This window comes from Acanthochromis polyacanthus, chromosome 10 (assembly GCF_021347895.1).
Source record: "Acanthochromis polyacanthus isolate Apoly-LR-REF ecotype Palm Island chromosome 10, KAUST_Apoly_ChrSc, whole genome shotgun sequence".
Taxonomy (NCBI): Eukaryota; Metazoa; Chordata; class Actinopteri; family Pomacentridae; genus Acanthochromis; species Acanthochromis polyacanthus.
In genome coordinates, this window is record NC_067122.1 from 24106953 (window position 1) to 24120987 (window position 14035).

The 14035-nt window shown below is 40.1% G+C and overlaps 1 protein-coding gene across 1 annotated transcript in view; it reads right to left on the bottom strand.

Annotated features, from left to right (window-relative positions):
- The window catches only part of flt4 (fms related receptor tyrosine kinase 4), a 69533-nt gene that overhangs the window by 24355 nt on the left and 31143 nt on the right, over positions 1-14035 (bottom strand). The window contains exons 8-16 of the mRNA XM_051954781.1: positions 12630-12747; positions 12338-12522; positions 9952-10117; positions 6688-6823; positions 5971-6079; positions 3962-4321; positions 3264-3410; positions 856-987; positions 240-346 (exon numbers count right to left, since the gene is read on the bottom strand). Of these exons, the coding sequence (XP_051810741.1) occupies positions 240-346; positions 856-987; positions 3264-3410; positions 3962-4321; positions 5971-6079; positions 6688-6823; positions 9952-10117; positions 12338-12522; positions 12630-12747 (1460 nt within the window). The remainder of the gene's footprint in view (positions 1-239; positions 347-855; positions 988-3263; positions 3411-3961; positions 4322-5970; positions 6080-6687; positions 6824-9951; positions 10118-12337; positions 12523-12629; positions 12748-14035) is intronic.

The following is a 14035-nucleotide window of genomic DNA, read 5'->3' on the forward strand; positions in this document are numbered from 1 at the left end:
CTTATAATGAACACATGTTGTGGTGGGGCTAATAGCAAACAACTTATTGGACTCATTCCCAGTATTAGTAACTCTGTCTCAGGGTGTAAAGTTACAGACTATCTCTAAGAGCAAACAGATTGTGCTCAAATGCAAACAGACATGTTTCGAGTCAGAGGTCAGAGTGCTTCTGTCACAGCCTGTCAGCTTCTCTCACAAATGCACAGACATAAACTCAGAGAAAAGTGGCGCCCTCTGACCCGTTTCACGTTGCAGAAGATGAGGATGAGCAAAGCCCAGAAGAAAACAGCTATGACTCCGGTCCCGATGAGGATTACGATCTCCACACTGGCCTTGTCACTTGACCCTTAGAAGAAATGAAAGGGGAAAGAAAGTTACTTTTAGATGCAAATGTTCTGAACACCGATGCAAACCACTGTATGCAGTCACAGGTCTTACTGTTTACAATCTATAGGGGGAGCTGTATCACAAAGTATTTGTACTTTAAAGCCTCTAGCAAAAACCCAGCTATCGAGAAGGCTCCTTACATTAAATCTGTAGGTTAAATATACGTGCTAAGCAAACCTTATTCATTGCAGCCATTCATTATGAAACTGCTTCCAGGAAGCTTTTGGAATTATTCATCCTGAATACAGAATGTGCCAGTGGTCACAAGCTTTAATTTCATCGTGGAAAGCTGCACACAACAAAAGCACAGCTGCAGTGAGAGGTGAAAATCTGAAACCTGTGTGCTATGTGGGTGAAGATCTGAGCTCAAGGGCGACTGTGTTTGGAGGCCCGAGTGCACTTAAAAAAGTACGTCAGCGGTGAGAGTGTGTGAGTACATTCAGGTGTTCCTGTGTGCTTCTGCCTCACCGATGACCCTGACGGCGGCTGAGGAGTGAACGCATCCACGCTGGTTGCAGGCGGTGCAGGTGTAAAGACCAGCATCCTCCTCTCTAACCCGCTGGATACTCAGCGTGCGGTTTGAATCCTGCAGCTGGATCCCTGCGGGGAAGCACAAGATGACAAGGGACACAGATACTTCAGTGGCTGCCAAAGTCCTTCACCTCACGCATTATAAATTCAGCGACATTTAACCCGACATTTTTGGAATTCCCGTCACACCTCTGCACTTCAATCCAGAGCATCCATTTATCATTCCACCATCCTGTGTGTCGAGCCACATGTCTCTGTAGCCTGTCTGAGCGGACCCTTAGCATCAGCTGTCACTCAGACCCATATTGACCCACCACACCCCCACCAGCTCCTTCAGACGTTAAGACGGAGACACACTGAGAAAAGCTAATGAGCCGTGTCTACTGGCCGGCAGGGTTTCATGTTTGTGCGTGGGTGGGTGGGTGGGTGTGAAGCAAAATACATACAAGTATTCTTATCTCTGTTGTGTTTGACACATCTGTTCAACAGTATGAGTGTGTGGGTGGTTGTGCATGTGTGTGTGTGTGCGTGCCCATGCTGGCTTTTAATAACTGGACTGACATTTTATCACAATGCAACATTAAAAAAAAAGAAACTTCTGCCAGAAGTTGCAGATATCTGAGTAAATAATAAAAAGCACATCGTCATTTGAACTGAACTGAATGGTCCCATACTGTGCCTCTTCAGCAAATTAATCAAAGCCTGACATGGCCCCTGAAAATGCTGCAACAATGGATTTTGTTACCACGACTGTGTGGTTTCAACTCTGTTCTAAACAGGCTGCCTCAATGTTTTCAGGTTTAAATGCAGCTGAGCTACTGCTTTCCACCCTCGCTTCAGGAAGAAGACTCTCTCTGCATCTGTGATTGACAACAAGGGAGCTGACAGATTTCAATGAGTGGGTGATACCAGGATTGCTTCTAGCTTCCTGTCTGAATGATCATTCGACATGGAAACATCGCTAAATTCACAGCACGGCTGTTGTTTTTAACTCTTGAGTATGATGAGTTTGTCGGATGATGTTGCAGAAATAAAATCAGCAGCAAAGTGACTGACGGTTAACATGTTTGGAGGATTTTGGCTGTACACGTAACACACAGAGCTGGAGAGAAGCAGTTACATGGAAACAGCAGCTGAGTTTAGGTTTCACTGAAGCAATGTTGGCGTATGAGTGTGTACAGTGTGAATGCACTGCAAAAACTCACAATCTTACCAAGTCTGTTTGTCTTATTTTAGTCAAAATGTCTCACCATACTTGATTTAAGATAAATTCACTTAACAAGTGACATTTCAGCAAGATGGAGGAACTGGTTTTAAGAAAATGCATCTTAAATATATCTTGTTAATTCAAACCATCTTGAAATGATCTTGTTTTGAGTTCTGTTTAACAAGAAAACTCAAATTAAATTACATCTCAAATTAGGAGGTTAGATGAAAGGAAAAATCTGTTTTTGAGTGAAAAATTGCTACTTTTATTTTTTAACGTGTCTGGCTTATTTTAACTCTGGTGTTGTCCTGTGGGTCAAATTAATCCATTTTAAAGTTTGAAAATGTGGGGGAAATATATATATATATTTCACAGTGAAACTTCTGATGTCCACATTTTCAACATTTTTTTCGAAATCTTTGAACATTTTTTGGTGGAAAAAGAAATGTTTAAAATATTTCTGAACATTCACATAAAAATCAACCAAAATCCAGTGAATTTCGCTGGATTTTGGTTGACTTCTATGTGAATGTTCTTAAAGAAAATAGCAGAAATTTTACTGATATGTATGTAATCACGTTAGATATTTTTAGGATTTGTTTAAGAAGATTTTTACTCATTTTTTGAAAATATTTACAAGCATTTTCTTGCCAAATTTGGAGAATTTTTTTAAAATAAAATTTGTAAGGGAAACTTTTAAGGAATTGTTGGAATTTTCTTCTTTAAGATTTTGCAAATTTTCAAAAATTTGGGGAATTTTTTGGCTGAATTTTTGGACTATTTTTCAGACAATGAAACAATATTTTTTGGTCCCCGTAAATGAAGACAACAGAAGGGTTAAGACACCTAAGCTTGACAATCCTGGTGAAATACAGCTTAAAATAAGCTTTCCCAGCTAATTCTGAGATCTCAATATTCTGAATATCATATCTTAATTCAAGAAATATTACCAAGCCATTTTTCACTTGCTCTATTGGCAGATTTTTTCACTTATTTCAAGGTAAAAGTGTCTTGAAATCTTTTTTTTTCTTGTTTTGAGAGGGGCATTTTTTCCAGTTTGTGTGGCTGCTGGGTTGGCGGCAGGCAGCTGCACTGTGCTATAAACATGTGTGTCACCTGTGTAAATGTACTCATGCACCTGACATCTGGTGGAGAGGCTGGTTGTCTTTGAACCAGGAGAGACGGGGAAGAGGTCTGCCCTCCACATCGCACTCCATCCGCAGAGATTCGGTCACATTCACCGTCTGGTTGGTGAGGCTGCGTTTATACCGAGGCGCCTCCAGGGCTACGAAGGGAGAGAGCGGCCAAAAACACCATCCAGGAAGGAGAAAGAGAAATCAGAACGATGGCTTGTAGCAATCCACACAGCACTGATGTAAGCAGTGTAGTATCAACCCAAGGATTGTAAGTGTGCATGGCATTTACAAAACGGTCTCACAGGACGGAACGATGCCACACATAAAAAATCCCATTAATATCTGTGCTGCAGGCACTGATGCAAGCTTACAGCACCACAACATGAATGAAGCATGAATTTGTTTGTACATTTCAGCCCCGGAGCTTCTCAGCTTGTTTTCTGTCGTTAAATATTGATTTAGTGCAACCACCAGGTATTTTCTCCGTTATGTGTGGATGTGGGTCTTGGGCTGCGTGGGCACCTCTTTCTAAATGTGTGTATTTTTAAGCCTCCAGCATCTCAGCGCCAATTCCAATGCAACCCGTGTGCGTTTCCACTGCCTTGGGTTGAGCTTTTCTCTATCGTTAGCTGTGGTCACGTCCAAAGCCAGGTGATGTGTGTTTATATGTCTGGAGCTTTCATTCTCTTTTATGTCTCACCTTTGACAGAGATGTATTTGACCAGGCACTGTTTCTCCCCGTTGCGTCTGCTCTGAGCCTCACACACATAATAACCCTCATCCTGCAGCTGTATGGAGTGAATGGTGAAGTCCAGGACCCAGCTGTTGGTGGGCTCCTGAAAGGAGAGCTGGCCTTGAAGCGTGTCAGCATAGAGGTGGACGCTGTTGCAGTCCAGCTTCTGAGGCTTACCCTGCTCATCCTGCAGGGCCTGGGGGTCAAGGCGGTACCATTGCAGCTGCTCATAGGTGTAATTGTCGGCGCTGCAGCTCAGAGACACTTTCTCTTGCTCCAAAGGATTCTCGGAGGGCTGAAAGTCCACACTGAAGCCCTCAGGGATGGCTGTGTAGTTGAGACAGGGACAGGTACAGCAGTATTCATTGTAGGAGAGAGCTTTGCACTGAACACTAGTGAAATCTGTTTGTTAACAAGCAGCTCAATTCACCCAAATGATCACAGGGAAAAGAAATTCTAGTCTCTCACTTAAATTTAGATAAATCAAACTATGGAGTGCAGTTAGAATATGAATCGAACACTCCAATAAAACCTCAGCTAATTCTTTGGGTATAGAAATGTAAAAATCAACCAGAATAACCCATAATTCACATTTTACTTAATATTAAAGTATCAGGGTTAAAAACTCACAGCCTGGACTTAATTCTTATTGAACTCTATCAGCTTTGGCTAAAACATGCTTTTAGCAGTGGTAGTTGCTAGAGGTACGGACCCGTACCCGTAGCCTGTGGCCTACGGATACGGCACTTTCCTTTTGCCAATCAGATACGCGAGATCTGGTCACGTGACTCCCGGTAGACGTTAGCGGTACGGAACCGTAGCATCGGTACTACAGGTACGGACCCTAAACCTGACCCTAAACCTAACCCTAACACTAACCTTTGCTGACCTTTCAACAGTTTGCAGTGGTTAGCAGCTTCTTGACTCGCGAGATTCGCGTACGGGTCCGTATCTGTCTGGCAAATGGAAAGTGCCGTATCCGTAACCCACAGGCTACGGGTACGGGTCCGTATCTGTAGACACTACCTTTAGCAGTCACAAACGAACACAACTCTTTGGAGCCTCCTTAGTCTGACTTTGGTGGCTTTTTAATGTGTTTTTTTCTCCCTTCAGCTATCAACATGTTACAATTTTCAAAATCCATTTTCCCTACTGGGCAGCAACTTACCACGCGTGTTACAGATGGAAGAGGAAAAATGGTGGTGCTACATTCCAAAAATATTTTCCAACTTATGCTTTTATTTGTTAACATTGTTTGATTTTTGTGGCTGTTGGCCACAGCTTTGCTTCAGATTTTTATTTTTTAATGTTTTTTTGAGCAAATCTTTCTATGAAAACATGTGCAATAAAGTGTTTGCGATAAAATCTAATTATTATAATTATAGGCGTCGATTTTCTGAATTTACCATTCGGAACTGCACGTTCCAGAGGAGTAGTTCAACAGCTTTTAAAAAAGCTCATTATTTCAGTTTTAACAGGTTTTGGTCCTGGTAAACAGTGCAGCTTTGGCACGTTTTTCAAGTTAATATGCCTTTTAAACACTGCAGGAAACAACAACAAGCCCCAGGCAGCAACTTAGCACACCGTCACTGTGAGATCCTGCTACTTCAATTCTGTGGTAAATTAGCCATTTTAATGATAGTTTTTGCCTGCATTCATGCAAATATTCTACCCAAACAATTCCCATGTCATTATTTTGAGGGTACAGCGTTGGTACGGCCTTCATTTAACTTTGCCTAATACAGGTGTGATTGCTTTTAAAGAAACACAAACAAACCAGAGCGTTTTTGTTTTTGTTTCTTACCTGCAGCAAAATGATTATGAGGTGCAGCCAGACCATTCAGCACAGAATGGTCTAACTATGCAAGAGAAAAGCCTCACTGACCAATTTAGTTGCACACACCTCAAAATCTGGACAAATCAACCAGAAATTATCTGACTACTGATGATTTCTAAATCTAGACGGGCGTACTTACTGGTTACGTAGAAGTAAATCAGCCGCTCATCTCTGCCCACTTTGTTGTCAGCAGAACACTTGTACATGACAGAAACACTGGCATTGCGGATCTGGAGCCTGCCGACGGTCTGTGAGGTGACAAAAAGAGGACAAAACTTTCATTCATCAGGAGGAAACACGCGTATTTAAAAAGGAAGTGCAGTGGCCTGTCGTGTAATTCAGTGTGAGCTGACACAAAGCAGATTTTATGCTGACAAGCCAATAAAAGGCAAACTCACTCAGGTTTAAATTTAAAAAAACGGGACGTTTCCGTGAGCGAGCATGCATTCATGTGATACTTTCCTCTTATGTGTGTGATTTATAAATGCACAGGCAACTGTACGTGCACATGTGCCCCCCTGAGTGTGCGTCTGGATGTGTTTATAAGCAGTGCTTACAGGAAGTCTGCAGAGGAAGGCTGTTCTAAATATTTCTACTGTGGAAATGGTTCTTGATTGACAAATTATGTTATGGAGCTCAGAATTTGGGACACTTACATAAAAACATCACAGTTCATGGATAAGTCCACTTACATAAATGTCTTCTTTTCAGGGTTGTGTCCTAATCATATTCTGTTATTTTTTTTACTCCTACAACCACATAATCACATCATGATCTTGCACGTTTTAGAATTTCTAAACAGGTGGGTGAATCCATAGAGAGGCAGCAGCAACAATTACAACGAGCCAGGACGAACCTTTTGTCGTCCGTCCACCACTTGGACTTTGGTTTCAATATCTTCAATTTCGTTCATGGCATTTTCCGAGTTAATGCCCTGCCAGTTCTGACAGTCTGCGATCCCGTCACTCCGGCTCTTCCTGTCTCGTCGGACTCTGGAGAGGAGCACAGACACATTCATGACATCTCCCCTCATTGACATGTACAGCAGAGAGTCGGCTGTGAGCAAGCATTCAGAAGCACCGAGGAGTTGTGTTTTTTTTTTGTAACACACTGGATTGCATTTCAGAACAGCTTGCATCCCAAAGCCAATGCAATTATGCTAAATGTCCTAGCAACTAATGAAAACAAATCAAGTGTCAATTTCTATAGTGTGAACATCATAGCAGAACTAATGAAACATGAAATGGAATTTTATTTAGCATTTTCTCCTAATGACTTCCTTTTTGGAGAAGGTAATCAGTGTCCTCTGTAAATCTGAAAACACTATACATTGTGTGTTTTGACTTCCTTAGAATATTTTACTGTCAGCAAACACCGCTGACCTTCCTCTTGTGCTTTTATCAGGCCAAATTTATCCAATACTTTGGACTTACTTATGGATAAATAATACATGTTAGCAGTTTAACCCTCCAAACTGCAACCGACTTTGGTGTGTTTTTTGCTCGCTCTTGTCACATTTTTAATCACTGTGAGCTCATTTTTAACTGCAATAAAAAGTCCTGCACGTCTGTAGAAACAGCACAACCGCTGCTAAATGAAAAGAGAACTCAAAGATGTCTTTTTTGCTGTATGAAGCAGTTAAAATGATGGTATTCCTAAAAATATTACACCAAAATCCTGATGAATTATTATACCAAAATTATATAAAACCTGGACTCAACATGTGCAAATGTTGTCCAAGGAAGTAGTGGCTCTACGTATTAGAGATATTTTACTACTTGCGTTTTTATTTAAGTTTCTGCTCTTGTTTTGGACACCAGGAATTGCTGCCTCAGCCCAACACACACGCGTAATAGTAAAACATTAAACAGGACACATGTGCTAAATATTAGCTTGTGTTAATACTGTGCAAATTAAAAAAGGCTTCTGGTTATCTCCCAGCTGCTCTGTGTGAACACAGCCTGCAGTTTAGCTGAAAAATTCCAGAATTTTTGTCACATGATTGCAGATCGCAGCTGAAAATAGTTTTAATTGCTCTGTCGAGTGAAAATCTTTTGTTTTTCACAGAATATAGTTAAAGTAAATTATGTCAATTTTAATATAAGACATGTACAATTCTAAGATTCTGGTGAAATAGCAGGGTTTTTAGTTTAGGCTAATTTTCCTGACAAAACCACATGTCCCAGATAAGTAATTGTAGAGAGGTCAAAAGGTTATTTTTTAAAAATGTTTTTCTCTCTGATAAACAGTGCAATTTTGGTGATTTTGAGGGGGGAGTTCAGAGGGTTCATTGTGAACATTTCAGCATGTAGATACTAATATTTCGCTGAAATCACTCGTGCTCAGTAGAGCCCAACTTAGCAGTAGACTCTCAGGCTAGTTAGAATGTTTCTCCCTTTTTCACACAGTTCTGAAACAAAATAAAATAAAATAAAAGGAACAGCATACAATCATTTTAACTATAAAATGCAGAGCATGCACTCAAAGAGCATTATTGTAGGCTGATAAAGTCACAGCTAGTGAAGGTTTCAGCTGCTAATTAGTAAACAAGTTTTTCAAAGGTACAAAATCCGCGTATCTTATCAAAATCTCTAAAGCTCACAAATTCAGACAATAAATCTTTCCTAATCTGTAAGAAAAAAAAGTCTCCTGTGACTCATTGATCCCAGATAAGAAAAACTGTCTTGTGTTGAAGTAGATTAAAGTTTTCTCCCGATTTGTTCCATTTACTATTTTACCTAAAAGATCTTAACCTTTTGTGCAGACCTGCTCTTTGTATGTAGTTGCTCTTTTTATTACCAAAAGGTAAGAGAGCCGCTACAATGTGTGAGCAGATTAATGTCTACTGCAACAACAGACACGTGGTTCTTATCATGCAACACTATCCACTGTTTTGAAAGTAATTTCTCGAGCTCTGTGGAAAGACATGCACAACTAAGATTGCAACAGTGCTCGTCTGATATTCTGAAATGATGTTTTTCATCTAGTACACTTCGCATTGAATCCACATTGTACTACTGCACTTCACAGGCTTTGGGCTTCACCCAAAGACAGATTTAATTAAAAGTCCTGCACTGTATGTTTGTTTGACCATCAGATTAAGGAGGAAATTCAATTCGGATCTTCCACAAAAGGTCAAAACTGCATCATTCTGTGCCCATGAAATGTTATATTAGGTGCACAGTGCAAGAGACAGAATCCAAATGTGGCATCTTAAGCAAAAGTCATGAGTAAGCTTCCAGAGTGCTGGGCTTTAGAACCCATAAGAACATCCTGAATGCTTCTGTCTACACTTACGTTGCTGTCTTAAATGTAAAGGTCAGAGCATCAATACCTTGAAAAAATCAAGCCTTGGAGGAGTACGGTAGACACAGGTGAATATTAGAAGTATATCCTGCAGAAGCAGCCGCAGCACTGGGACTTAAAGAAACAAAAAATAATCGAATATATGGGCTGTCCAGAGAATCCATTATGCCATCTTGTGGGCTTCAGACGAGATAGAGAAAGGGAGAAAAAGCCTGAGGCGATGAATGGTAATAAATGTGTGTTTATGTGTGCATTCAAGTGTGTGTGTGTGTGTGTAACGTATAGCATCCTGCTGGGCTTCACACACGCCTACTGGAGGTGGTTTATGTGCATTCATGACACAAGAATGAGTGAGTGCGTTTGTGTGTTTGCTTATGTATGTCAGAAAGTGGCACCGCTGCGTGAGAGCTGGACCGTGGAGGATCAGGAGCTGGGTATCGGCCACATTATTACTTCCCGAGGGAGGAAGCTGGTTGGACATCTAACCGATGTTTTCCCTTCGTCTCCTGTCTCTTCTATTTACTTCTCCTTCTCCACTTTCCTCTTATCTCCACTCTTTTCATCTACCTCCTCCTCTCTTTCTTTTTTCTCATCTTCCTCCCTCACTTTCCCCCCCAGATAATTTCACACTGACCTCTTCTTATTTGGTCTCACATAACGCTTCATGCACTGCGTCCCACTCCTCTCCTCCTTTCTGGCCCGTTCAATCAAACCTTATCTTCTCCCACACCGGTTACACGCAATTTGAAAAAAATATCAGTCCTGTGCAGGAATGTATCTGGGACACACGTGTCTCTCTCTCGCTCTCTCTTACAGTCTGCTTTGGGTGCTGTTGAGGACACAGGGACCCCAGGCCCTCCACTCCCAGCTGATATTGGGTGCAGGTAAGCCATAGGCGGTGCATGTGAGGGTCTGGCTGCTGCCGCTCGGGTACGGGTTAGACGGGTCAGCCACTTCTTTCTCATGAATCTGAGGTGGAACTGAGGAAGAGAAGAGCCATTCAATCAATACAAGCAGCCAAGATACTTAAGACTGACTGTGTAGAACAAAGAAACACGGCAGACTAGCTGCCAGTCCCTCGTGGCGAACACAAATAGAGAGAAAATCAAACTTTCACTCCCTTTTAGAGTTATGAGATATGTAGGTTTAAATGTTTCTGAGCTGTGGGAGGAAACTGTGGGAGGAATGCTATAAGAACACAACAAGAACATTAGAAAACACAGAGGGCAGCCTGGTGAGGTGAGCACGAGGAGAATCTTAACTCAGAAACTTCCCTCAGAAAGAACTCCACTGAGCAGATACATTTACATAATAATACTGTGCATAGTTTGGAACACAACCAACTACAAGTGATAGTCCCTGTAATGCTTTGAAGTTCTTTTGTTTAATTCCAGGCTTTAAACAAACTGTTTCAGTCCCCACATCCTCCTGATAGACCAGCTCCTGCAGTTCCTCAGTTTAAAAAGCTTATAAAAACTCTCCTGTGTAACATTTTAATCTTTCTCTTATTCGTTGTTCTTGATCTTTTCAAGGTTGCATTGTCTAATGTTTTATTGACTTCTTTTAATATTTTATTGTTGTTTTCCAATGCTCTTTGTAGCTTAATGTTCTTGTAAATCCAGTTTTGAAAGGCGCTACAGAAATAAAGCTTCTTATTCTCACCATCAAAAAGAAACTAATGTGTTGGGTGTGAAACTTTCATTATTCTTTTTTTTTTCCAACTAAATTATGATTAAACCAAAATCATAATTAGTGCTGACAATATGTTGTTCACGACAACATTATTTAAAGTTACTGCTACTTGAATTCAGTTTATTTATTCATTTATTTAGGCATTCATTCTTTCATTTATGCATTGATTCATTTATTACCCTCAAGGCTACATTTAAGGATTTATATCATCGCATATACAGAGCAGCACGTACCCCATGGGGCACATGCAGGGGGGAAGAGTTACTTTTCAAAAGGGTATTTGACTAAAAATACACAGTGGATTAGCTCCAATCTATGAGTACTTATGTCTTCAAAATGCTTTTAAAATAATGTAGCTGATGGATTATTGCTTCAGATATGAACAGTATCGTCCAAACACAACTACAAAATACATAAAAATTTTAAATAATCAATATTTTTTGTACATCACATTCTGAAACAACAACCCACATGTGAACAACTAAGAAAATAAACTGAGAGACAATTATCTATTTGTGTACTAATCTAAAAAATAAATAATGGAAATTTTGAACCCATTTTTCAATTGTTTCATTTTGATGGCGTAAAGTGAACAAAGAACTGCAAAGCATAAGTCATACAATTTTGTATTTACAAAAAAAACCATAAACACTTAGTACTCTATTCTAAAGAACAACAGCAGAATTATTGCATGACCGTTCCGTAATTTTAAATATATATCGCAACTCCTCTTATTTATGATTTATCGCTTGTGAAAGCTTCTTTAAGAAGTTGTATTTTCTTTGTAGTTTGGATTCATTCATTATAGAGACAAGATGATGCTGCATCCAATTATGGAGAGGGAATCAAAAATAACAGGTAGAAATCAACCCTTTGTGCATTACTTCTTCGTTGATGTATGCTTTTAAAATGAAAAACAAGCAGCTTTTTTTTACATTTCTGATATAAAAGTAAAAAAAATACATCCAAATCCCACATTTAGATCAGATATTACACATTTTTGCATCATAATACCTTCACGGTTCACTCTAACCATCATATAATGCACACATTCTATGTTCCTAAGCAAAAAAGCTTTTTTTGTTTGTTTGTCTTATTGATGGGTAATTAATAGTCGGGAATAACACAGCACCTGATATTCTTCAAATGTAGTAGCACCACTTCCTAGTCCCTGTTTCGTCCTGTCCACTCTTTGTTGCCCTTCACGTCACCACTGAGGTGTAGCACTGCCCTCCCTCGCTCTTAACAGGGAATTCTAATAAAGAATGTCTGCTTAGCTTTCAGGGAGGGCTGGTGATGGTCACACGCATGTACTACATGATAAAATATTTGGCTGCAAGACTAAAATATGCATTAATCTCATAAAATGTTGACACCCCTTCTGTGTTGAGAATAAATGCAGACAGAGAAAAAACAAAGCGGTGAATCTCTGTTAACTTCACATCCACTGTTGCACATCCACAAAACATCTGTCCTGATTCCCACTGAGGCTGCACAGATCAACATACCGTTGACAACCAGAGTGATGTTGAGCCTCTTCTCCAGCGCATCGGCACTGTTTTTCAGCATCACCGTGTAGATCCCAGAATCCTCCTGACAAACATCCTTAATCTCCAAAGCGTGGTTAAGGTGCATCTTCATCCTCTTCATCTTAAACTCTGGCCGCTGATTTATCAGCTTTCCGTCTTTATACCTGGACACAAACACAGTCATTACAACACTAAACACTTTCAGCTCTCGGCTGTGTGGGGTCTAATTATGCCTCACTATGTTTAATGAATACAGAGAGTCTCATCTTACCATTGCGTTTCAGGTGTGGGGAAGGCCGAGACATTTACTTGTAATTTAAAGGACTTCTGGCCAGCTGTTACCTCCACCACAGGTCCATTTCTGTAGTCGAGGTTGATAAATGGCCTTTCTAGAATTGGAATCATTCAATCATTCACATAAATTGCTTCAAAAGCGTAAAGTTTGAGTCACACTCGCCCGCTGTCGTCTTGACAGTTGGCTCTAAACAAATGTTGTAGATCTCTCTTTTGCAGAAGGTGGCAGCTGTGAAATCACACTTACTGTGAATACAAATGACCGCAGAGTTACAGCATGAAAACATTACAAATGTTGAATGAAATATGTATGTTCAGCCTGTTTATATCAATAAATCGCCTTCTGCACAAGAAGTGGTTGAGAAGTTCAAACACATTTTCTTGCTGTGACTCATCGCAGTCAGAGTCAACTTTACAGCCCAAGGCACTAAATATTTAATAGCTCTTTGATCGAGTACTCATTAAAATCCAAACTAAATTGTATAACTCTATCTGAATAAGAAATGTCTTCGTCTTCTTCTTATGAATGGAAACCTAAATCTGTAAGTAATAAAAACGCACCACTGCTTAAATTAAAACCCTGAGGTCTTTCTCCAGTTATTGGTTTAGAGGCTAATGGTGACTTATCTGAGCTAACAGCAGCACAGTAAATCTGCACTGATAGTCCTTCATGATAGATGGTAGTGAGTCAGCCACTGGCTCTTACACTATGAAACTGTCCCAGTAAATTTTAACCATCCCTGGTATCTCATAACAGACCTGCTTTGGACTCTACAGATGTCAGTGGCTCCATCAGTTTGGTCTAGACTGAAATATCTCAACAACTATTGGAAAAATTGACATAAATTAAGAAAGCTTGAAAGCTTTGGATTATGACTAAAGAGAGATCGTAAAATTTGGTCATACTTGTGACTCCAGTGTGGTTATCTGCTTATGCTTTGTTTAAAAAGTTGAATAAAGTAGAGAAATCTGATAGAGAAGGTAAGACATGATGAAAAGAAAAGAGCAAGAAAAGGAATCTTATTCTGAGAAATTAAATCATATTGCCAAGCAACTGCATTTTTGACTAAGTATGGGCAATAAGCAGCAGAAATTCATAATATAACTTGATGACCCCGATGTTCTGCTTATCTACAAACATTGAAAACTGTCTCGTTTGGAGGCTAAAAGGACTTTAGAAGTTTTTGGCTGATCAACTCCAGTGACTGCCTCAAAAAACAGCTAAAACATTCAGAAAGTTTGGAGTTTTGCTTGAGTTTATGTGGCCAAGAGAGGAGTGCCATCTTGACTTTGTGAGTTGTAACTGTGCTCTCTGTGTGAACTTGCAGAACCAGCTACTGCAGAAGTGTTAATGAGCTTCTAAGGACCACAAAACTGAGCATC